The 24,032-nt window shown below is 38.4% G+C and overlaps 1 protein-coding gene across 2 annotated transcripts in view; it reads right to left on the reverse strand.

Annotated features, from left to right (window-relative positions):
- Nucleotides 1–24,032, reverse strand: part of RASGEF1A (RasGEF domain family member 1A) — a 159,369-nt gene that overhangs the window by 40,123 nt on the left and 95,214 nt on the right. The window contains exon 2 of one of the 2 annotated variants that reach the window (XM_027700076.1): nt 13,821–13,935. The exons of the other annotated variant lie outside the window; for it this stretch is intronic. Within the exon in view, the coding sequence (XP_027555877.1) occupies nt 13,821–13,862 (42 nt within the window). The 5' untranslated portion in view covers nt 13,863–13,935. The remainder of the gene's footprint in view (nt 1–13,820; nt 13,936–24,032) is intronic. 2 annotated transcript variants of the gene reach the window in all.

The raw sequence follows: 24,032 nt of genomic DNA on the forward strand, positions 1-24,032 counted from the left end.
GGGCATTTGCAATATGTGGGGATTTCTTTCAAGAGGATTTTTCATTATTTTTTTTCTCATATGAAAAAGTAACCTTTATCACAAACCGTCAATACAGTCCTCAAAACTAAGCTGGCTAAGTAATCTGCTCACATTTCTGCTCACTTTGAGGAGCATTCCTGTATAGCTATGGCAAATGTCCCAGCATAATTTTTCATATCCTTTTAGTGATAATTTGTGCTCAGTTTTTAGCTGCATAGGACTAAAAGAACATTTCAAGCCCACACAAAGTCTGACGAGAGCTGGTGGCTGTGTACAATTTAGAACAGCAGGCTGCATGTTCCCTGTTGCAGCAGTGAAGATGGTCAGGATTTTGTTTATTTAGTATTTTTTAACATTATTCAAATACAGATGATATCCACCAGAAAGAGAAAAATAATTGAAAATCAGCAATTTTTTTTTTGTTCCATGCTAGCAGAATAAATAATTTGATAAGACCACAAGAAAATAAGACGCTAAGGGTGGACTGGAGATGCAGAGGAATTTTCTTCTTAACATGTTGGTGAACAATAAGGAAAATAAAATCAGCCCAGGAAAGGCATCACTCACCCTGTAAGCTTTTAACCTTTCCCCAAAGACCTGTCCTGCAAAACCCTGGAAGTCCCACGTTCAGCTACCAGGGTTTTTTGCTACCCATCTTTTCCTTCCCCTTCTCCAGCCATCTTCTTCCTCCTTCCCCCAACTTCCTATTAAAAGGAGAGCTACCAAGAGCTCAGAAGTAACAGACTCATGCTTTCAATCAAAGGAGGGAGCTGAATAGCCTTCCTCTCAGAGTGAGTTCAGTGGATCTGGAGTCAGGGCCCCTTCATTAATGAGAAAGGAATCTGTTCACCTTCTGAAATCTTTTAGCACTCCCTGAAGCTGCCTGAATCACACAACTTGCATTTCTCATAAATTTCCCCACTGTGAGCACAGTTCTCTCTTTCTCTCCTTCATCTCTTGAAAACCAAATATGCAGAGGTAATTTCCCTGCTCTTGCTGGGGAATCCTGATCTTTATTTGCTCATTAGGAGATGCCATTTCAAATTAATTTCTCCTTTCCCTGGCCCCCAAACCCTTGGTTTCAGTGAAAAAAATAGCTGGGCTTAGAATTATATGCAAGAAAACATAGCATTTGCATCAGGCTTGTCAGGCATTTGTGCAGCGCAGGTCCAAACAGTGGGTTTGATTCTCAGGCTCAGTGGTTTCCACTGACGGTTTTTTTCACTCAAATATCTTGTTTCAGTTCACACCAAGGAGTTTTGTTTTGAGTTTATAGGGGTAAGAATGAACCCTGGAAATTCAAATACAAAGCTCATCTGGAACAGCTCCTGTTCTCTCTTTTGTTCCAAACTACAATACCACCTAAAATGCTAAAATCATCCTTACCTCCTGAAACTTAGCTCAGGTTTGGTGAAAACCTCATTAACCTATCATAAGACTGCTTGGTTTGGGAATATTTTATTAGCTCATGTTTTTTTTGACCTAATTCTATATCATAAATATGACTATGACCTCAAAAATGCACCACATCAGGAATTGTATAATTTAATTTCATATGTTGTCAGAAATAGAAAGGCATTCTTTGTCATTATTTAAAAAATGATTTTTTTACTATGTCTGTATTTATGCTACGCTATATATTTTTATGGTATAACATTAAAGGAATAGTTACTGTCCATAGTTACTGTCAACAAAGCAGTGGGGAAAAACGTCATACATGACTTCTTTCAGATGGGTCCCAGCTTGCACAGAACAAGTATCCAGTTGTTTTTCTGTGGATGGTCTTAATACTTTGGTCTGGGGACCAATGCTTTGGTAGCACTCCTGCTGTGATCATATATGTCACTTTGCTTGTGACAAGTATGGAGGCAGAGGAGTTGTATGAAGGAACGTGAATCTTAAAGGAATGGGAATTCATGAGAAATGGGTGCTTTATAGATGCAATGTATTTGAACATTGGTTTAGGTTTTGATAGTGCCTTTGACATCAGGTAGTTTCGGTTCACATTATTATATGCAAATGGTTATGTTCAAAATTCAGACCGAATAGCCAAATTCGGACTTCTTTTGGTCTATAGATTCATTCCACTTCCAGTTATCATTTTGTATTAATGCATAAATGATAGTGAATTTTTTTCTGTTAATCTCCCTACTGGGATCATGTAGTATGGCTTTTTCTACTAAGAGAAAATAGTTTTGATTGTTGAGCTCTGTTTGTTATTTTATGTTGATGTTACATACAGCTAGAGGATATAGTGACTAACTGAATCTAAAAATCTGAGTGAAAAATACATAGAATTCTTGAACAGAAAAAAGATAATGTGTCAAAACAAGCCCTGTGCAATAAATATTTCCATGGCAGAAAAGAATGAGTAGAGAATGCACAACTGGAATACCGTGTATGGGATGTTAATTGCTGTGGGTGCTGATTGCTTGTTAATTCAAATAGATATTTTGAGTACTCAAAACCAGGGTGTAAAGTGCTGGCAGTAGTTTCTCTGCCTGACAATCACATAAAAGAATAATTTGTGATTGGAATTAGAGGTATAGCTGTAAGACTATAGGCACAACCAACTGCGTTTCCCTCTACTCCCCTTCCACTTGGTTTTTTTCATGCCTTAAATAACTTAACTGAAGATTGAAAATAATTGGGTCAGAACACAGGAATGAAGGTGTATTCCAAGTGGAGGTCAGTAGCAGTAGAGTCCTGTAGCAGTAAAATGCTGATGCATTGCAAAGGACACCACTGCAGCAAGTGACTGTGGAACCTGCCAAACCAAGCGCCAGCTTGTTGTGACTCAGCCGCTGGCACGTGAACAGACAGTCGGTTGTTCCTGGTGCCAGTGGTGAATATCCTTAAGGTTACATATTTGTGCTCTTGCCTGTGCCTGCTCTTCCAGATGCTCAGTGGCAGTGCCTGCTGGCACACTCCAGAGCAGCCTACACAGTAGAGGCGAAGAGCTTGCTTCTGCTCTCCAGGCTTGTTTTTATACTAGCAAGCATCTCTCCTTGCCATCATTTCAAGTCAGAGAAGGGCACTGCTGCTTGCCAGGACGATGCTCGGGCTGTGACCTCTGACTGCTCCTCTAACTGGGCTCTTGGGGTGGCCACTGGACTCTCTCACCTGCCTGGGGAGCTCAGTTTCCCTGCTGAGCCTTGTGCCCCAGTGCTTCCCACCTGGCTGTGTCGCCTTACAGTCCTAGTTGCTACTCTCTGCCCTTTGAAAGATTAGGAAATCAAGGTTTTAAAGTATAAAACTCTTCCTCTCTCATTGCTTGGCACTGGCATTGCTTTTAAATGTAGTACTATTCCCTCGTACCTCAAACAGGCCACTGAAACTCTGGGTTAACTCTCCCAACACACTGTCACTGACAGATTTGTGTGTGTGCACGTGTGCCTCAGCAGTGCCTTGAGGCCCTGTGGTGCAGCTGTGCCAAAGCCTGGCAGTGAGGGGGTGTCCTGGCTGTAGTTCCCAGCCTCTTAGCGTTGCATATGGGGAGCCTGAGGGAGGCAGAACTGGAAGTAGCTGGCCTGAGTCTAGGTGAATTGTGCACTAGGTGAATTGCGGGCTGGAAGGAGAGACCTTTCACCAGTTGCTTCCTTGCCAAGTGTCATCTGAACACTTGACTTCCATTTTGCAGCATTGCTTGGCTTCACCCCTCTGGAAGCACAAGGATTATTTGAGTTCCTGTGGTGCAATGACCTGTTTTTTTCAGGGTTCTTCTGGTTGGGGTCACTAGGAAGAACAAAACTCCTAGGCGTAGCTGAAGCTCCTTGCAGTAATTAAAACTTCTGCTTTGCTGTAACAGCAAATGGCAGCAGAAATTTCAAGGACTGCTTGATCGTGAACTGCTCCCTGCAGCTGTGCCTGGAAGAAGTTTATTTAAAACTTGGGTTCCTATTTCAGTTTTCTGAGAGAGAAGCATTTAGGCTCTATTAAATTCTACCCAATAGAAACTAAATTAAATCTTAGTGTCATCTATCTTCTACATTCTTATGATTTTAGAATTGATTAAAAGCTTGTTTACTGTTACATGGGCTGCTCTGGATTATTCAGGTAGGCAAAAAATGTGATCCTTTTCTATTGCTACTAAACTTCAGAAAAGGCTAAGGGGGATAAAAAAGACCTCTATTTATTCACACAAAACATCCCTGCAAGTCCCACTGTTGCCACACAGGAAGGTCCGTCCTTAAAGCAATTTAAAATTTGGGGCTGTGAGCCCAGAGCCTTCTGTTTTGTTACTGCTGAGGTTATCGAGTCAAGGGTCAGGGCATTAATCAGTGACTATGGTGCAGAAAAGAGTTGCTAAACTTGTGGTGAAATTTGAGCTTGCTGTCATGGGAACAGAGTGGGAAAGACAGCCTTTGGGAAGAGCCAGCCTTACCAAGCCAACGGCAAGGGGGAGAGCTGGTAAGGGCACCTCTGCCTGGAGCACTGGTTTAGTGCTGATTACATCTGTGCATGTGTGTACACTACATTTGATCTTAATTTTTATAGACTTTCCTGTATTCTTTAACTAGTCATAACCTGATAGGGTCTGTTCCCTAAAAATTAAGGTCAGTCACCAAGTGCCTGATTACTGGTTGGAATGGTGAGAGAGTACCAAGGAGTAAGGGCAAACGGCAACCCCAGAAGTTTCTGAGATGTTATCTTTGCCCAGCAGTAACTGATGCCCTAAATTCTTGCTTACTCGGTTGGCAAGTTTTCTTTAGCACAAATAACCCTTTAAGAAAGGAGCTGTTAGCAGTATGTATAGCTTTTACAGTGCAGTTCTGAGTCACAATACTGGAAAGTGCTGAGCAGATGTAATGCCTGTCAATTTATTATTATTTATTATAAGAGAGGACTGCTTCATGCAGATTCTCCCTTTCTTTCATGCACTTAGCCTGACTTCTTTATTTACTTTCTATTGTTTAATTTGTGATCAAAACAGGAAGATGCTGCTTTTATAAAGAGATCTATCTAAATTAAGAGATTACTATTTCTTTCTTTAGAATACGCAAATCAAATTTCATGGTCTCATTCAAGGCAGAGACTCTTTTCTCCTGGGTATTGCCAGTCTACAGGGAAAGTTATTGCACTTTAATATAATTCCTGAAACATTAATCACACTGACTATAGTTTTGCAAGAGGCAAAGCTTTACTTGTTTACAGTCTGTTAAGCTATTTATTTACTGTGTGTCCTCACTCCTCCCTTAAGACCTTCAGAAATGAAAAATATAAGGGGATACCAGTTCCTTCTCACATTTAAGTAAACAAACACGGTTTTCAGAGCTTTTTTTTTTTTTCCTGTGGCAAAAGCAAGGCCAAAAGATGTGACAGCAGGTAATGTAATATGTGTCCAAAGTAGACTCTGGTTATAATTTGAAAGTGTTCAGTACTGCCTTCTGTTTTATAGTCCTGAAATACATATGGATACCCCATAGCACAAGTCAGAGAAACCTGGCAATTGCTCTAATTTATCCATAATCTCTGCCCATAGATCTGGGCACAATGCAGAGAGAACTTAGGTCTGGTCATGTCCCACCTCACCTTACTGTGTTTGGCTGCAGCTTTGCCATCCTAACTTACCCATCTACCACATGGACTGCAGACTTACTCTTCTCATTTCAAGTGATTACCAAAGCTAGTGATAGATATTATTGAGTCCTAAATCTGCAGACATCAGCATGTGAGATAATGCTACCCTCTGTGTCCAGTTTGTCTAAAATGGTTCCATGTGTTACTGAGACTTACAGTAGCAGTTCCAGAATTCAGTTACTCTGTGTTGTAAGGCAGGCTATTATTTGAATTAAAAAAAAAAAAAAGCAACATGCATTTCTGCTATTGCTTGGTGGCAAAAACAGTAATGGGATGCCTATTGCTGATAATAAACATGTACAGTCCTGAAAACAAATTAAATTTTGGCCAGCCTATTCCTAGCCTGTGTTTTCCTAACTTATTGCCTTTTGGTGGATAAATTGTATTGGTATTGCTTTTGCAGATTATACTTATTTCATTTTAAGATCTGTTTCTCCTTAAAAAAAAAAGAATTAAAACTTATATCAGAAAATCAACCTGTTATTTTTCACTGTCTCTTTCTCAATCTATTTCTTTCCTCAAGGGATTTAAGTATATGAACTAAATACAGAGATAGGCAGTTTTTCTCCTTCTATTTCTTTTCTTTTTCAGGGATTTATTTTTTTTTTTAGTGCCTGTAAGGCTGGAGCCCTGGAGATTTCAAGCTTCTTTCATCTTCCAAAATGTCAGCAATTTCAAAGAAGTGGGTTCCTGTACACTTTCTACGTGCTCTATAGTACTTTTCAAACTTGACTTGGAAGCTCTTTCTCTGCAGGTGAGAAGGGAGTGTGGTCAGGGGACACATTTCTATCTTAGACTCTCTGGCTAAAACAGTCACCAGGGAGAGGAAAGCACCCTGACATAAGCAAGCTGTGCATAGTCCAAGTGATTGACATAGCTTTCTGCATCTTCACCCTCTTCCTTCTGAAGTTTGCAAAGTAGCAAACTTACACAGCTGAGAGCCAGCTTTAGGATGTCTTAGCTTTCTGTTCCTTCTAGTGGGAAGAGACATTAGAAACCATCAAACAAAACCATCTGTGTCAAGTCCATTTCTGTTGCAGACCTACACAGTGCAAGAACTCTCAGCCTCCAGATAATGTTTCTTCTTTCTGGGTTGCAAATACCAGGTGGCAGAGCTGGAGATTTGCTAAAGCTTGTATGTGAGAGTCTAGTGAATCTCTTCATTTAGACCAGAAGTTGATGGGGAGTGAAGGGAAGCAGGGTGTGGAAATAAATCCAATTCCTGGTAACCAAACCCAGCAGTGGTAATGAAGAGGCCAGCAATTGATAGGATAGGAGAGGTATGTAACTAAGAATGCTGCAAGGCAGCTGGGCTACATAGTCAGATTAGTGTGGAGAAGGGATCAAGGCAGAGAGCAGGTACATGCTGGGGGCAACAGCAGGAGACATGGATGAGCTGGGAAAGTAGTACCTGTAGGGATGGAATGCAGAAAAGAGAGTGAAGAAGTAGGAACACAGAAGTGAGACAAGGCCAAATAGAGGATGCAATAATCTTTGACATTAAAGCTATTTAAAACTTCAGTTTTAAATAGCTTTAAAAGTTATTTTCTCCACACGTACTGCATATCACTTTCTAAGAGGAAGGAATGTTCCTTCCTATGTTAATATGAATTATGCTTCCTATGCTTCCTGTGTTATTATGAATGAAGGGTTTCAGTGCAAATGTCCTCTTAGATTTTTGTGTCTTCTATTCTGGGCAAAAATAAATGGTTGTGTTTTTAAAACAAAAATATCTGTGTGCAACAAAAACATCTATATATTTTTAAAGTATTATTGAGGAATGGTCATGGAGGAATGACCACTTTTTTCTTCAGGATTTTTTTATTTTGTAGTGTGTGAGAGATGCAGCTGTTGCACCACTTCTATTGTAATGGTATGGGCAAGGGCATAATTGTAACATAATTAGAGAATATTGTTTGATAATGCAGGAAGGGATTTTCTAAGCATTTTTATTTGGGAGATGACCTGTACCCTTCCAAAGAAAAATCTTCTAATTCTGGCTGAAAGGTCCTCCTACAATTTTCAGCCCTTAAAGCATAAAAAAATTGATCCACTGTCTCTGGGCAATCCTCAGAAGACTGGTCTTTTTACGTTCTCAAGGTGCAAACCATACCATTTCAATGTAAAGCTGTTACTGTGTCTTAATTGAAGTCTGCACAGTAATAACCTACAGGTAGGATTCTGCAGAGCATGAAGATATATTGTTTCAGTTTATTGGAGCTTAGAGTAAACTTTATGGGTATAGACAGATGAATCTCATTCAATTTAAGTATCCTAGAGTGCATTTAAAACAAGTTTAATTAAACTGAATTCATAATCAAGTGTTGTTCTTTCTCTGCTCCCCCTTAATTTTTAAAGTCTTTTTCAAAGGAATGTTAATTACATGTCGAATCTTTCAGTAATATACAAAAGGTTTCTATTAAAAAAAAAAAAGCTAGGATTATATTAAGAGAAACTCTACTCCTTGCTTTCTAAGTGAAAAAAGCATGACCAGTTTAAGTACAGGGTGAAAGGATTTTTTGGACTTAATTTTAAAGGAAGCTTAGCAGTTGTGAAAAGGATCAAAGCGGCAACCTGGAATGTGTATTTTCATATGTACATTTAGGTATTAACATTTTATATAGAAGAAAACCTCGGATTTCTTTTTTTTTTCCCCTTTTCCCTGATATGTTTTTTTTCTAGTCCCACAGAAATAAAAGAAATCCAGCATCTAGATGTAACACCCTGTTATGCTAAACTGTAATGAAATACATAATTCTTGCTCTGCTTCCTGTTGCTTTATCCTTCAAAGTGTACAAGAAGCAAATTTGAAGCTCTTGTTCCATGAGAGCCTGTGGTTTCCCAGGCTATCCTACTGTGTGTCATCGTGTGTCGGGGGGTGTTACCGAGTGGGACAGATGTACTGCAGCTTCCCTACTGCAAACAGGAATGTTTATTTTACTTGTGGGGTGCTAATTGCTTAGCTGTCCTATTTTGTAAAGCTGTGCAAAGATAAGGAGAAGGAGGGCACACTTTAGAAGAAAGGAAAATTCAAAGTATAGTTTTGGTGCTGTCAGAGGGAGTGGGTGTTATATGTGGAAGGTAAAGGTGTAGGTAAAAGGACTGACATTTACTGAACTTATTGCTCAGGCTCCTTGGAGTTCAAATGTGTGCCTACTGATGGTATTTGTAAAGTAGCCTATATGTGAAAGAGGAAAAAATAACTTAATAATCTAAAAGGTTTAAAAAGTCTCCAGCTTCCATTCTGTCTATATCAAAAAAACATATTTAGTTATTCAGAGTAGTCTTTTGTGACTTCAGAACTGTCAAATTTATGTGAACAAAGGGCATGTATTATGTTAGAAGTGTTAAAGTGTTTAATGCCAATAAGTAAAGCCTGTTGAAAACATAAGAACAGCTGTAGGGGTCTTTAGCTATTAACTGCTACAATTAGGTGAATGCCTAACCATATGGCTCAGCTGTACAGTTCTCTGATTTGAAACATCTTCAGCCATCCTGCATAAGTGAAACATCCAAAACTAAAAACGTACTGCAGAAGAAAATTGATATAAGGCTCCACAGAGAGCAAACTGACCTATTCTTTATTTACTCTTCAAATTTTTGATAGTTGAAATGAGCGAGGCAGCACTTTGACCATGTTGTTATTTACTCCAGTGTAAGAAATAAAGGTATTTGATGAGTTATATTCATGCTACTAAGTTCCCGAAGGCTAACTACTGTGAAGAAGATAATGTAATATGTAGTCATCAAGTTTGGGATTAATGTGTTAGGATGCATAGTTAATAAAAATCAGTACTTGTCACATCTGTGTGAGTCCCATGAGCTATAACCATCTTGAACATCTCTATTGTTCCAGTCGTTTTCAATTTTGTTTCCTACTCTGCAGAATTTCCCAGGAGATGTGATGGGTCAGTAGCAGGCCAAAGATGGACTTCAGGCCTAATCTAATCAATATTGTCACAAACGTAATGAAAGAAACTATGTCACCTTGGAATCCCAGTACATTTTATCAGCTTTGCTCCTAATGGGATGTGACAGCAAGGCTGATCTGTGTCTCCTTAGGACAGGAGAGAAGTTGTGCAAGGGCTTGTGCAAGGATGGCTGTGTGAGAAAGGGTAATCTAAGTCCATGACAATCACAGCTAAAGGTTGAAACTAGATGTCCTTACTTACATGTCAAAACATCAAACAGTTTTTTTAATAACCCTCATTTTCAAGTGAGCCTTTTATGCATGTATTATATTTTCAGCTCCTCTGTAACCTGTATTAAAAAAAGATGGTAACTTTTTCTGTTTCAGTGGGAAGGTTCTGAAGTTGACTTCACAAATTAGAAAGTAGTACTGTATATGTTTTCCAAGTAAAACATTTTCACTTCAGTCCTATGTAATGGTTTTATACTTTATTTTGAATTGCCCCTTTTTGCAATCACATACAACTTGTCTACTAGTATGTGACTTGTCTATGAGGCTAAAGTCAGTGATCTTTACTTCTTTTGTCCTGTGATTTGCTCCCTTAGTACTTCTTTAGCCTAAATGTAGTGCTACCTCGGTGGTCTTCACTGACGCGTTCTGGTGCGTAGTCTCAAATTTTTGTGCCCTTCTAGTTTTGAAATGGCAGCTTTGCTTCATTTTCTGTGCTCAGAGTTGTATGTACCATTACCAAACCTGACAGTTTCCACCCTTAATTCTTATGATTCCTGTTTCTCTGCCCAGCAAGGTTCAACAAGACCCTCTGTGTTTTGACTACTTGCCTCATCTGTTGACTTTATCAGTTCTCTGTTCTTAAGTGTTGTCCACATCCTGTGATGCTACCTCTAACCTCTACCTTTAACTTTCCCCCCTCAGGATGAATGGCAATTACTGTCAAAACATTCTCATGCATAGAAATCCTGTGACCAAGTAGATTATTTGGATATCTGGAAAGTTGCAGAGATATTACTCTAATAACTATCAGTGTTGCTCAAGAAACTCTTAAATCGTATTCTGTTTCTTTGGGCAGCTAACCTTTAAAGTATCATGTGAAAATTTGCCAATTTCTTCTCTACACATCTAATATTTTACTATGAAAATTTATATTGCTTGTCCTTTAATTTAAGAGCAATTTATTTCTGAACCTCATTATTATGATTCTGAATAATTATCTGAACCAATTATTGAAATTTTATATATGAGGATTTCCATAAATTGCCTTGATACATAAATAGTGGAGCAAAGCTGCCTTATACTTTTTACTAATCCTGCAATTACATTCTGTAGAGCCTTTTTACTTTCCCTAATATGAAACTAAACCCTCCTCTCACCTACTCCTTTACATAACAAATGCACTAAGAATTATGGACATGACAGCTAAATCCAGCTTTTAAATCCCAGGCATAGTAGCTGTGTTCTGTTGCTTCTCACTGTTTCTTTCTAATAAGCTGAATGCAGTGCAATATCTTATTAGTTAATTTGAAAATCGTTTCTCAAGGGATTGCACGACTTATGTGCATCAGGTCCCTACCAATCCACTTAAAGCTTAAATTTGCCAGATGGATGAACTTAGTGCAGGATTGGATCTTATTTGTTACATCAAAAACCTTTATTTCCCTGTAAAGTACCAGGATAGCATTTCTGAAGTAGCAGAAGTTTTATAATTGTTTTTATTTGTAATATATCAAAACCTATTGTTTTGATCTAACAGAAAATATTTTTTATTCTGTTGCATAAACTAACAGTAGGTGTATGTTTGCTGCAATTCAAATGCCCTGTTAGTCTTGAAATTTCAGTGTTCCTTAACTTGGAGAAGAAAAAGGGACTGAGAATGAAATCTTAGAGGCAAAATACCTATCTTTGATGCAAATATCTGAAATATGATTATTGGTGTTCTGGGGAGCATCATCTGAGTTTGGGATGGGTTGAACTTCAAAAGACAAATTCAAAAATCCCTACAAAGAGAACTTTGATTCTGTGTTTATGACTTCTCAGTGCACTGCATCACTTTAAACCTGCCTTCAGAATATTGAAACCATCTCACTTAGTGAATATTCATTCAAATAGATGCTTCTGTCTGTTCTGTTATTTCACTTAAGAGCAAAGAAAAGTTTGTGCACCACAATAACACGAAATATCAACCTCTCTTTACATTTCTCCAAACCATTGTACAAAGCCACCACCACGTAATCTTCCTTATGAACGTTATCAATTCATTACATGTGATCTAAGTATGACATAATACACACAGTAACAAACGAATTTATAAACTGCATCGCGATTTTAAATGCAGCATAGTTACATAAATTACTTCGACTGTCGTGCATGGCTCTGTGTTTGTTGGTGTCTGAACTCTGCCACCTCTGCAGTAACACCCGGCACAGAGACACTCTCACTGTCGTTTGCCTCGAGGCAGATGTGCCTCCTAAATCACCAGCAGCCCGTGGAACAGATAGTACAGAGCACTGTGCAAAACTTACCGGGCTCTCGAGGACCATGCCTGCTCACAGCCGGGGCACTCTGCAGTCTGTCCCTGCTCTGCTCTGCCACAGCAGCCCAGAGCTGCTTCCCCGCTCCTCCGCCTGTGCGCAGGCAAAGGGTGCTGGGGAATGTGGTCAGCCCCCTGCTTTCCGTGACACTTATACCCCAGAAAAAACGAAAGTACTACGGAAGGTGGGGCACGAGAGGAAATTCTGAGTCTGAGCCTTCCATTACGTGTGTGTCATGTGCTGGGCTGCCGGGTACTGACGGGGAACTTCCACTCCTGCCATCCTTCAGCTAGAGCGAAACCAAGGCTCTTTACATATTGGGTTAGAGGAATTGAAATGCTGGTTAAGACAGGTGTATGGATGTTGTGAAGGAAAGGAAATAGGTTTTGAGCACGCATTTCTAACTGGCTTCTTTCTTATATCATTGCTGCTAAAATTTCTCAAAAAATTGTGGGTTTGGTTTATTATTGTTTTAGAGCAGCATGTCTCAAATGTCTTAACATGTTGTTTTCTCTGGGTTTTGGTTGGGTTTTTTTTTTGTTTATTTTTTGTATGTGGGGGGGTTGTTTGTTTGGTTTGTTTTTTTCTTTTTCTTAAATATAAAATTCCTACAAAGCTACCTAGAAACCGTTCACATTGTATTCCATGGCAATCTGACAGCTAGGAACTAACAGTCTGAAACTAAACTTGTTGACTGTTTTTGGGGGTTTTTTTAATCGGTTTTCATTTGACCATTCTTTGCACTTTATTTTTGCATAGTAATGTCCACTGTATGCCAGACATTCTTCAAAAGCTTTCTTAAATCATACAGAATTCTAGATGCATTCTGTTTGGAGACCTGAATCAGTTTCCCAAATGCAATTATATCCTTGATAGGTAAAATAATATGCAATGAGATATTCTCTCTATTCCATGTACATCTACAGTTTAAAATCTTCCAAGCAGAGTCAAAGCAGGAAATAGCAAAAGGAATTTTCTGTGTAGGTAATATTACTTGGTAGTTACTGAAAACGTCATTTAATGGTGAGGTGCGTTTTGGTTTGTTTTGTGTAAAGGTATAGAAATTTAAATAAGGATGTAGAAATAGGGAGATTAGGGAATCAGAATGATTGTCAAAGGAATGAGGGAGGAAGAAAGCACAAAGGTGATTGCAAAAGACCATGACATAACTTTATGGAAATGGAACTGTTATTTCCATACAGGAAATGTGGAGGAATAGTTTAGAAAGGGCAGGTAAGAAGATAGAGAGACATGATTATTTGCTAGTAAAATATTTTTGGAAAAGGTTAGTGGAATACAGTTAATTTAGGCTTGCATAGGACATGGTTTCTGTGATGAGCACTAGTAATGGATAAGAAGGATTTGACTTTAAAAAATGATGTGTATGTTTAGATGAGATTTGAGAAGTGGATGACTGAGGAGCACAGAATGAGTCCCATAATCAGAGATTTGTCTGAAATGATGGAAGGAAAGAATGGGGAGGAGTGTTTTGAAAGTAAATATCAACAGTATTGAATTTTTAAATGAACTCTTACTGCAGTGCCTTTGCCTGCATTTCCTAGTGCACAATTTGGCTTCAAATAGTTCCAAGATTCTTTCTTTTGCACTCTAATGTCTGAACTAATTTTTATTCAAGTCTAAGGCCGCCCAATGTAATTTCTGAACAATATAAATCTCTAACTACAAATTATCCTACACCTGTGCTTTCAAGTAAAAAAATGAAACTTTTGTGTAAGACTCATATAAAGAAAAATAATACTTACTTTGCATTTCTTTACAGCAGCATTGCACAGTGGTTCTGCCATCCAGCCTTTCCCAGTGGGTGGATTTCCAGCTATTTCACTCTATGATTTTTGTCATGTGTCTTGCCTCCTTCCCCTTAAAATGAGGGGTGCAATGGATTACTATTCAGAGCACACTGCTATTTTGCACTGAAAATGCATTGTAGTATCGGAATAAAATTTGACATGCATAGTTTAGAGGGAGGAGGATCATAAGAAAGAAATAGCACAAAATATGGTATACAAGAAAGGGGAAAGGGAAGAATTTAAATACTAGGTGCCAAGAGAAAAGCAATAGGGAAGGATTTGGAGGGGTTAATCCCCCCAACTCCAATCCCCCAGTGACAGCAGTTTTGTAATAGTCATTAAGAAGTAATATATAGTAAAATATCAATACTTACATTCCTAAATCAACTAGTCATTACACTGTTTAATAAAAGCTTTGGAATTTAGAATTTTATTCCTTAGTGCAGTTATGCTCATAGAAGAATAGGAAATCTTTTTTTTCTTCTTCTGGAGAAGTACTGTTATAAGCATAAAGCAAAGTGACAGCACAATCATATCTCTTCAGGATGATGGATAAATCCTTAACTATGTACGTTTAAATGTGACATAAAAATAAAGAATACGGAGAAACTGGCAACCATTCTGTTGACACCTAAGATAAAATGGATTGAAGGGAATCCAGGCTTAAGCTGTTTGAAGACACATTGTCGATATTGTAAACACAGAGATTATTCACCACAGAACAACTTGAAAGCAATCTTGTAGGTTTTTAGTAGGACTTGGACTTTTTTTTTTGCCTGCAGGAAATCCACTGTTTCTCAATTACTAAACTGAACTTTATGTTGTAATTACTGCAGATTTGAGTGCAGGTGTTTATAGTTTCAAGGCTTTTTTTTTTTTCCAGAAAATGAAATTAGAGCTGTGAGCATGCTGGGTGGCACCAGCCACGTGGGTCTGTTACAGCTGAAGGTCTTTGACTTCAGTTGTGGCACTAACCTCAGCTTCTGTTCTCTGAGCAAGTATTTCTTTAGCACTGAGATCTCTACCTTTTTCAAATTTGAATTACCCACTGGAATGAAATATAAGGGGAACTTGACAGACAAATGGAAATAAGCACACACAACTCATTTTCCTTGGAAGTTGGACAAAAAGTAATACTTATTTGCACAAAAACATAGTACATGGCTAAACGTATAAGTATTTTATACTATCTTACACCAAGTAATGTCTGTTATGAGACCGATAATGGCTTTATGGCCATAAAGCAATAAGGAATTAAGGACTAAATCGTGGTATACTTATGTCTTCAGGTATGAATTTTCCAAAGTGATTCAGTGTCATCAATAAATTTTGTTTTCAGTTAATACTTGATCAAACTTTAAAAAGTTTAAAACACCTTTTAAGTAACTTGTAGGGTTCCTGTGTTCTCAGTTAATCTGTGGGTTATTTTGTTTCAGTGTAACTGTTTTCAAAGCAAATTCTTATTTCTTTGATTTTCATCATACAAACAGAAGGAGGTATAGGAAGCAAGCAAGAAAGACAAAACACGCATTTTTGAGTTGAATGTAAATTGTTCAGTTGCTTTCATATGATAGAAGGTTTTTCCATGTTAATAATATCAATGAAGAAATGCTGCTTCCCTTCATGCTAAAAGCTGCAGATTTTTCCTGAAACTGAAGTGAAAATGTTGGGTTTTTTCCTAGTTTTTTTGTTTGTTTGTGGTTCCTTTTAAACAGTAAATGTGTTCCCGATTCAGGAGAACTTCTCCAATAGCTTTGAGGATGAACATGACTTCTGTGTAAATATTCAAAGATCTTCTGGCAGGCCTTCTAAGCTCTCCTACAGATACCATCAGAACCTAAAGCACAAGGAGCATACAATTGTATTTGGATTTTTCAATTAGTAAACGAGGTTACCAGGAGGGCAGCTATGTTTGTGCAGCTTCCATATAAAGCCTGCTGTTTCCAGTAGAGCTTAAAGCCATCTAAATACCGAAGTTATTCCAAGGCAAAGTTTGTCTTGACCTTCAGCATTAGCAGGATGTGATTTTCTTTAGTTATGTGTTAGACATATATAAGGATGCAATCAACACTTACTCTGTCTTTCCTTATTCTGCTTCTTGCATATATTGCTCTTGAAAAGACTGAATGGGTTTGACTTTGGTGGAAGGTGAACGTGCCCCTACAGGGTTAAACTAGGCTGTGACATCAAAAAGCTGTAGGCAGGCAACTTCCTTTTTTTGTAAAGAGAGCAGCTTCCTGCTAGCACTGATACTGCAATATACCATGGTGTCTGTAAAGTGGAAAGCCCCACCCCTCTTAGAATGTTATGTGGTGGAACCTACAGCAAGTGTAAAAACATAATGGTGTGTTTATTTTTGGAGAAGTGGGAAACTACTGTGGGAGTAAAAAGTTCTCATAGGGTTTTTTCGCCATTCACCCAGATACTTGTATACAATGGTTTGGAGGAAAAGAGAAAAAAAGCTAATAAAATCCCTAAGAAATCATAGAATTTTGGAGGATATTTTTGCAAAACTTGGTATTAGAGCATATAGCACTAATGTCTCTTCTGCTGTATCTTCCTTGTAGAGATACTGTGAAAATACTAAAATGATGCCCCAAATATATTTTTTTCAATGTATAAGAGCTGTTTATTGGTGAACAAAAATGGTTGTGTTTTTTCCTAATATAAAAGTCTCATTTATGCTGCAGGCCTAAAATTAGAAGTGCTATACTTCCCTAGAAAGCTGTAAGAGTGCAGTTGAACAAAAGATGTGTCTTATGTGATTAGATTGTGATGAAAACTTCTAATTGTGAACACAGTCTTCTTTTGTCATTGGAAGTCATTGACTTTGGAAAGAGTCACTTTTTTCCCTCCATTTTTGATACGTGAAGATTGGCTCCAAAGGTTTGGCAACGGAGTCCATTTTTGAATGTTACTACTGCAGTTTAGTTTTGATGTGCATTATCTCTGAGCTATGGCAAGGCTGATGCAAGATATGAATATGGATTTAATTTCATTTTTTTTGTATCTGCATAGTGGCTATATTTTGACTTGCACTTCATTATAATGCTAAAAGTTACCTTGGTGTCTCCTTTTGCTTGGCACTTGTTTGTTATTATCATTCATCAGTGCCATAGAGTCTGCTGTTAGCAAAATGGATATACAGAGAGTTTAACAGCTTATTTCCAGTTAGCTGAAGACTGTGAGCTATTGGATAGCAAAGGATGTATCATTTGCTGGATAGGAAGTTGACATGGTGTGGATTCTTGGAGTCCAGCAGGTTGACTGGCATCTGAGAGATGGAGTAGTAATGAAAAGTACTGCTGAGACCTTGGCTGCATTTTGGGCTGCTTTCTGTGTTTTAGTCTTGGACCACAGATGAGTAACCTCAGTGGTATCAGCACTGTGGTGTTGATGGAAAAGTTAGACTTAGGCTGGTTCACCTGCGGTGTTTCCAAGACACGGAAACTTTGCTGTAGAGACTCTTACAGGACACTCAGGTGGAGCCACGTGTAATGATTGCTTTGAACAGGGAGCTGTTACTGCATTCTAGTTGCTTTTTGCCAAAAGGGAGCAGATGCTTGTCAGGAGAGAGAAGGTACCAAGCAACATGGTCTGATGCAAGATGGGTAGTAATCTGGCCTGGGAAAGGTGGTTATTAATCCGTTATTTTATATATATACTATTACTCTAGGAATGGATTTGCAAGGATTGTAGGAACTAAGCATTTTTTCATGTTGAAACTTTTATTTTGAATGTAAACGTGGAGTAGTTAAAACAAAAGTGAAAAATAATAATCATGATTTTTCAATACGTGGGAATTTTTGCATTTTTTATTTAAAATCATTTAGCAAGTAGTGAAGATTTTGAGGAAATAGTTCTTTGGTGAATAAAACTGTGTTCCCTTTCAGTTTTATTTAAAGTAAAGAGGAAGCACTTTAAAAAAAGACCCAGAATAAAATTGCATGATGTCTGTTTTGTGGTTTCTGAAAACTGTCTTTGCCCAATAAAACTTGTTGTTTAAGAGAGTCTTGGTGAGAAAGGGAAACTTCATGCTCAAAACCAGCTTCCCTATCTGGGAAAAAAAAAGGTACTTTTTTCCCCCTGATAATGACAATAGGATGGAAGCCAGATTTGATTATGTTTGTCCGTTAAACTTTGAGAATGCAACAAATGTGGAATTGTTTCAGGAAAACATATAGATTATGAATGATACTATCTAAATTTTTCCTTTAAAATCCAGATAGATTTTCCTTTGGCTATCTCTGGTACAATGACCTGAGGTTAATGGCTAGCAAAGGAAGTGAAAATTCATAATTCCTTACAAGTCTCTCAGAGCACATTTTCTCCATGCCGTGCAGAGTCAGGCAGATCCCCCTGTCTGTGCTGCTCTGAGTTGTGCCTGTGTGCGGTGCCGATCAATGCTGCCGGCAGCACTCGCTTACACACGGAGGTGGTACAGCAGCATTAGCCCAGTATTGTGCCAAGGCTTTACACCAGAGAGTGGGCTTTGGGTTGTAGAGCTAATTGCAACCCTTAAAAATGGACAAAACATACTGGGCAACACTCACTTCAGTAGTTATTTTATATGCACGTAAGAAGATTGAATGATCCTACTTTTTCTGATGATGCCTTGGAAAGTGCCCCTGGGATGTTTTATTTTAACCTCAGACTTTATCTATAGCTCTTGTTTAATGCAAAAAGCTGCTCTCAGACTTCAAACACTTGTTCTTCCCTGTGACACTGGTGTGATTATGTACTCAATTTTTGAAATGCATGGAGACACACAGACCGAAATAAATGTTTTCTTCTATAGTGGTTTCACTGTGACTTCTTCTCTTTTGCTGTTAAGCAGACACTGTGGATTAAGTGATTTCCATAGCTTTTTCTGCAATTTGTTGGAGATATTCTTGTCATACTGATGTAGATGGTATTAAATTACTTTATTACTTAATACTTGAATATTCCTCAGAAGTACTACATGTAAAATAAAGGTGTGGACTTTAGGCCTCAACCTGCGTGATCCAATCTCTACCAGGACCCATTAGGGATGAGCCAAGCATGGAGACCTTTCAGGGTGGCAATAAATAAATGTTTTGGCCACCTGAGGAGGGAATAGCCATGTGTTACTGATGGCAGAGTTTGCCTTTGTTGGCAGTGCTGCAAAGACTGCAATCCACAAGTGTATCAGATCATAGCAGAATGTTGGTCCTTTACAAAGAACTGCAATGTTTTGCTACCCATAATAATTATAGAACATACAGTGTGGCATGTGTGCACACTCATAGTTAACTGTATGCTGGTACTATAAATCTGCTTAAATGTAATCTTAGGAATGTCTGAAGGCACAAGTTTGGACCAAGTCCATTTTCTGGTTCTGCTGTAGGTTCTTTCATGTGCTGTATGTTAGCTCCCTTGTCGCTGTTTTGATACTCACATGGCTATATTGGCTTTGACTTGGGGAAGTGGAGGATGGAATATATATTTTTCTATTTCTTAATTCAAGTTTCATCACCATCCATGACCTAATGAGCAGTTGTATTTCAGTACTGAAAACTGGAAAATGACAACTAATTGGCAAAGCTGTGCTAAGCCTTACTGTTTCATTGTGTAGAACTCTTGGTGATGCTGAATAAGGAGCTTAAATTACTTGCAATAAGTCTGCAGCTTTTTTTCTTAGTTGAAAAGCATTTCTACTTGCAACTCAGAAGGGGAACTTCTGGCTGTAGAATTGCTGTACACTTTTCAGGAAATAGGCTATTTACTGGGGTTTTCCTTGGTTTATCAGGGCTCAACTTGGCATGGACTCAATATTTGCAAGTTTTGAGCCAGATTTTCAGTGGCCCATCTCCATTCCTGGACCCTATATCCACTTTTAATCATCTTTTTTAGCACAAATATGTGTGCTCACATCACACGGGAACATTGAATTCCTCTAAAAACAAGTGTCATTGCTGGTGAATAAAATGTAGGGGAATTTGGTAGTTCTATCATATTTTGGGGGCTGTGTTTTACTTTATTTATATTCAGGTGGTTCTCTATAGCTTGACTGTTCAGTGAAAGCTCAGTGTATGAGCTGATGTTTTTAGATATTATCTGTTGCTGCAGTCTTGTGTTTTCTGATGTCCCCCAGTGTCCCAGAATAGAATGAGGATCCTCTGAAGACCATGAGGCTTCAGGCGGTCACCTCATGTGACCAAAGCAGAAGCTGTGGAAAAAGCAACTATCCCTAATTCTGAAAGGAACTCAAATGAAAAAATCCAGCTTGGAAAGCACCAAACAATTTCCCACATAAATCTTCACCATTTTTCGTGTTTACACACAGCTTCAAACTCTTTGATCTCAATGGTTTGTATAGTCACAATATGAAAATTGTTATGAAAGGTGTTTGAAAGTGATAATGTGGAGGAAAGTGAGCAGGTTTGAGAAGCAGGCTCTATTCCAAGAAAAAAGGCAATATCAAAGAGGATACCAGAATACTTCTGGAAAGAAGGAGGCTGTTGTTGCAGCCAGGATGCATTTCATTGGATTGAAAGAAAAGGAAGTGAAGAAAAACTTAGATTTTGCACATGTTATATAACTGTGAAAAGCTGGACATATATTAAGAATTTGAAATTCTCTGCTGATAAAATATTGCTGTTATAGTAATGCAGTCTTACAAAATAAGTGTGGGCACTTCAGGATCTGGGCTGAGGGCCAGCAGACAGTGAACTCTGCTTCTAGCACAAATCACAATGTTGTTGTTTTTCTCAGTGACATGTTGTTTTCCTGGTAGATGCAAAAGGCCACTCTATGGAAGACTGACTTGAAAGAATAAATAAAGCTTGCTGTGACAAATGAGACTGGGGAGAAAAAAAGCCACAACTTGGTTGCTGTTCCATAGCACTCTAGAGAAAATGCACCAGGAAAGCCTCAGCCAGAGGACTCTTACCTTATGTCCGTGTGCTATGTACAGGAGAAAGAGCACAATTCTCATGTATCAGGATAAGGTGATAGAAAATGCAAGGCATTTGCCTTCAAACTAGTTAATTTTGTTGGTCATATCCTTTTTTTACTGAGAACTTGCTTGAGCACGTTTTTGCATGTGTATACTTTGGCATTTCTTTGTCACGTAATTCTGGTAGAAGCATCTCCTGCCTCTTGTAGTGTATGTTTCTGGATGAAGTTTTCTTTGCTAAAGTTCAAGCTGCATCTCCTTCTTTCGATTGTTTTAGTATCCCACACTGTGTTGTGGTGCTTTTATCAATTTACCTATTTATTTCAAACAGTGAGTGTTAGGCTCTGCTCTAGTGCCTTGGAAACAAAATATCATGGAGAGTGAAAAATGAGAGAGAATCAGAAATTCCATGTGCCACCATATTACACCCCTCGTTAGGCTGGATAAAAGTGTGGGAACAGCATTGGAAACCAATGCTGTGCTGAGCACAGCCTGCAGTTTATGAGAACTGTGTCACATAGTGTGGTATCACTGATAATGTGTTGCTGATACAGGGTATTGAGAAGTTACTGATTCCTACTCATCCTTCTGTTTGAATCAACACCTTGCCTTTATATTAGTTTAATGAAAAGGGTTTTTTTCCAAATGTTTAAAAACATAATGGATACTGTCACAGGCTACTATAAACAGCTAGGGATTTTACTGACAAATTGTAAAAAAATAATTTAGAAAAGTTATCTACGAAAAACTCCAAACCAAAACCAACAGTCAGCAGTCAGGGTTGTTTCCTTCAAACAACCCTGCATTTCTTTACCCATTCTTTTCTCATAATCAGTGGGTGACAGGCTATTGTATGTTTTGATGCTGAGACTTTCTCACAACAAAAATGTTTTTATTCCAGTCTGAAAAACTGTCAGTGTACATTTCTGTTTTTTAGAAAACTTCTCATTAGTACTACACACTTGCTGTGATGAGAAAAACATGACCAAGAAAGACACCTTTGATAATTACAGAAATGAGACAGTCATCACTGCAAAGAGACACAGGAGGAAAAAAAAAAAGAAAATCACTAGTGTGTGCTGAAAATTATTAAGATCTATACTTACAAGTTCCTCCTGTTTTAGCAATTACTTCATGCATCAGTCACCAGAACCTGCTAGCATTTCTTAGCATCTAGGTTTTCCCACTGTGCAAGGTAATATCTTCTTGGAGATTTTTTGTTTGTTTGTTTGGGGTTTTGTTTGTTTGTTTTTCTTGTTTTGTGTTTGTATTTTTTGTTGGTTTTTTGGGGGGGGATTTTTTGCTTTGTTTTTCTGCTTTTTTTGTTTGTTTGGTTTGGGTTTTTTTTTTTAATTTTTTATTTCCTTTTTTTTGTTTGTTTTGTCTTCTTTTCTTTTTCCCTGCCACTGATGTCGTGGGAGGTGCAAGTCAGGCATTATGAGCATTTTGGTACTCAGGAGTGGATTTCTGAACCATACCAATACAAGGAAAAGGCTACCTGGGGCTGGACCAGGTGCTGCTGTTCTCCCTGCAGCCCTGTGTGCCCCCTCCATGCAGATATGCCCTTCCTGCCCTTCCATCCTTCAGTTTTATACTTGGCCTCAGTCTGACAGCGACATGGTGAAGTTCAGAGGTGAACAGTCACCTTGCTAGGTGTCCCTTGTTTAGCAGACCATAATATCTACTCTTTGTCATCTAAGCTTCAAGAGGAAGACATGCATGTGTGGCATGGGTAAATACATTCTGAACTGATCAGCAATAAAGGTGAGAAATGCAATTTCTCTCCCACTTGATTATTTTAGGCATTTATTTTCATAAATTTGAAATGTTGGTTTATACTTTGTGTTTTAGCATGAGATTTATGACAGAGGTAAGTGTGTTCTTTAGCTTTACAGAATCCAGAATACAGAATATTCCGAGTTGGAATTGAGTTGGAATTGATCACACTGCTTCAAAAACTAGCATTAGCAGAAACCAGTCTTTAGCAGAAATTAAACCTGATCAGCTAATTTTGGTGGTCACAATGAGCTGGCCACCAAAAACACATCACCCAACTGATTTATTAATGCATGAGCTGATGCACCAGGTATATAATACAGTTCTGGCCACTGCTGTAGTCCCTGGAACGTGTCAGGGCCTAAAACATTTCTAAATGCCAACTTTCATAGCAATAAACTTCGAAGTCATCATTAGTCACATTTTATTTTAACTTTCAGGTTCAAGATTGTGACAATATATGAGATTGTCAGCTGAATTAATTGTTAATTCCATTAAAATCATTATATCAGCTGAAAACGAGGCTCAGTGCCATACAAGATGGTATAGGTAAATAAATAACATCAGCCCCATGTCCCATGCTCTCACCAGCCACAAACCTTCAGGCTGATTCTCACTCAGGCACTAGGAATATGTCTCCATGGAAGGCAATTTGCTCTCTGTCAATAGTCTGGTTTGGTACTCCATGGAAGGTCCAGTCTGAGAGCACCTGAAGGATTCTCATCTACTGTAGTGCCCACAGAGTGACAGATCACATAGGCCAAGCATCATCTTGTTCTAAAGCTTCTGCTTTGCAGCTGCCACACCCAGCTGGCTAAGGGACAGTTTGTCCTGCCCACACAGATTTAGGCTACTCTTATTCCACCCTTCTGTCATATCCTCAGGGACTTTATCAATCCTTTTATTTGTATACATTCGGCTTTTTTTCTTATGTAGCAAAACAAGGTTCCTTAAATTTGTTCCTTAAATCTGTGCTTACCACTTGTGAGGCATCTTTTGTCTAAGGACTCTAAAGCATGCTACAAACAGCAGCAAATTCATCTTTACTGGGGAGGCTTGACTTTATTTGATTACCTTTGAGCAGCTAGATTTGTTGACTGTGGGATATTGAATGAGTTACTTAAAATAAGGTCCCTAAAAATAATACTCTTCCTTCATGGATAAGGAAAGATTCAGAAAACATAAGGAGTACCACTAACTTTATTTTTCAAAGAAAGCAATGGGTTCTCTGTTCAGTGTTGGGGTTTTTTTTCTGATGCTGTTCTGACTTAATGGCAAAGCTAGGCAAAGAATCCAGCTCTTCTGGCATCCAGTCCTGACCCACTCAGCTCATTTATTGGTAAAAACCTACAAAGAAACCCACAGCAATACTGTTTTCCTTTGTTTGACCTTTCATCTCTCCTTTGTAGGTACTTGGGGAAGAACTTTTTCAGGCAGATTTACGGTAGAGATTATGTATGGTTGGTACAAGC

The sequence above is a fragment of the Neopelma chrysocephalum genome, unplaced genomic scaffold (genome assembly GCF_003984885.1).
Source record: "Neopelma chrysocephalum unplaced genomic scaffold, ASM398488v2 Primary Assembly neopelma1_143, whole genome shotgun sequence".
Lineage (NCBI taxonomy): Eukaryota > Metazoa > Chordata > Aves > Passeriformes > Pipridae > Neopelma > Neopelma chrysocephalum.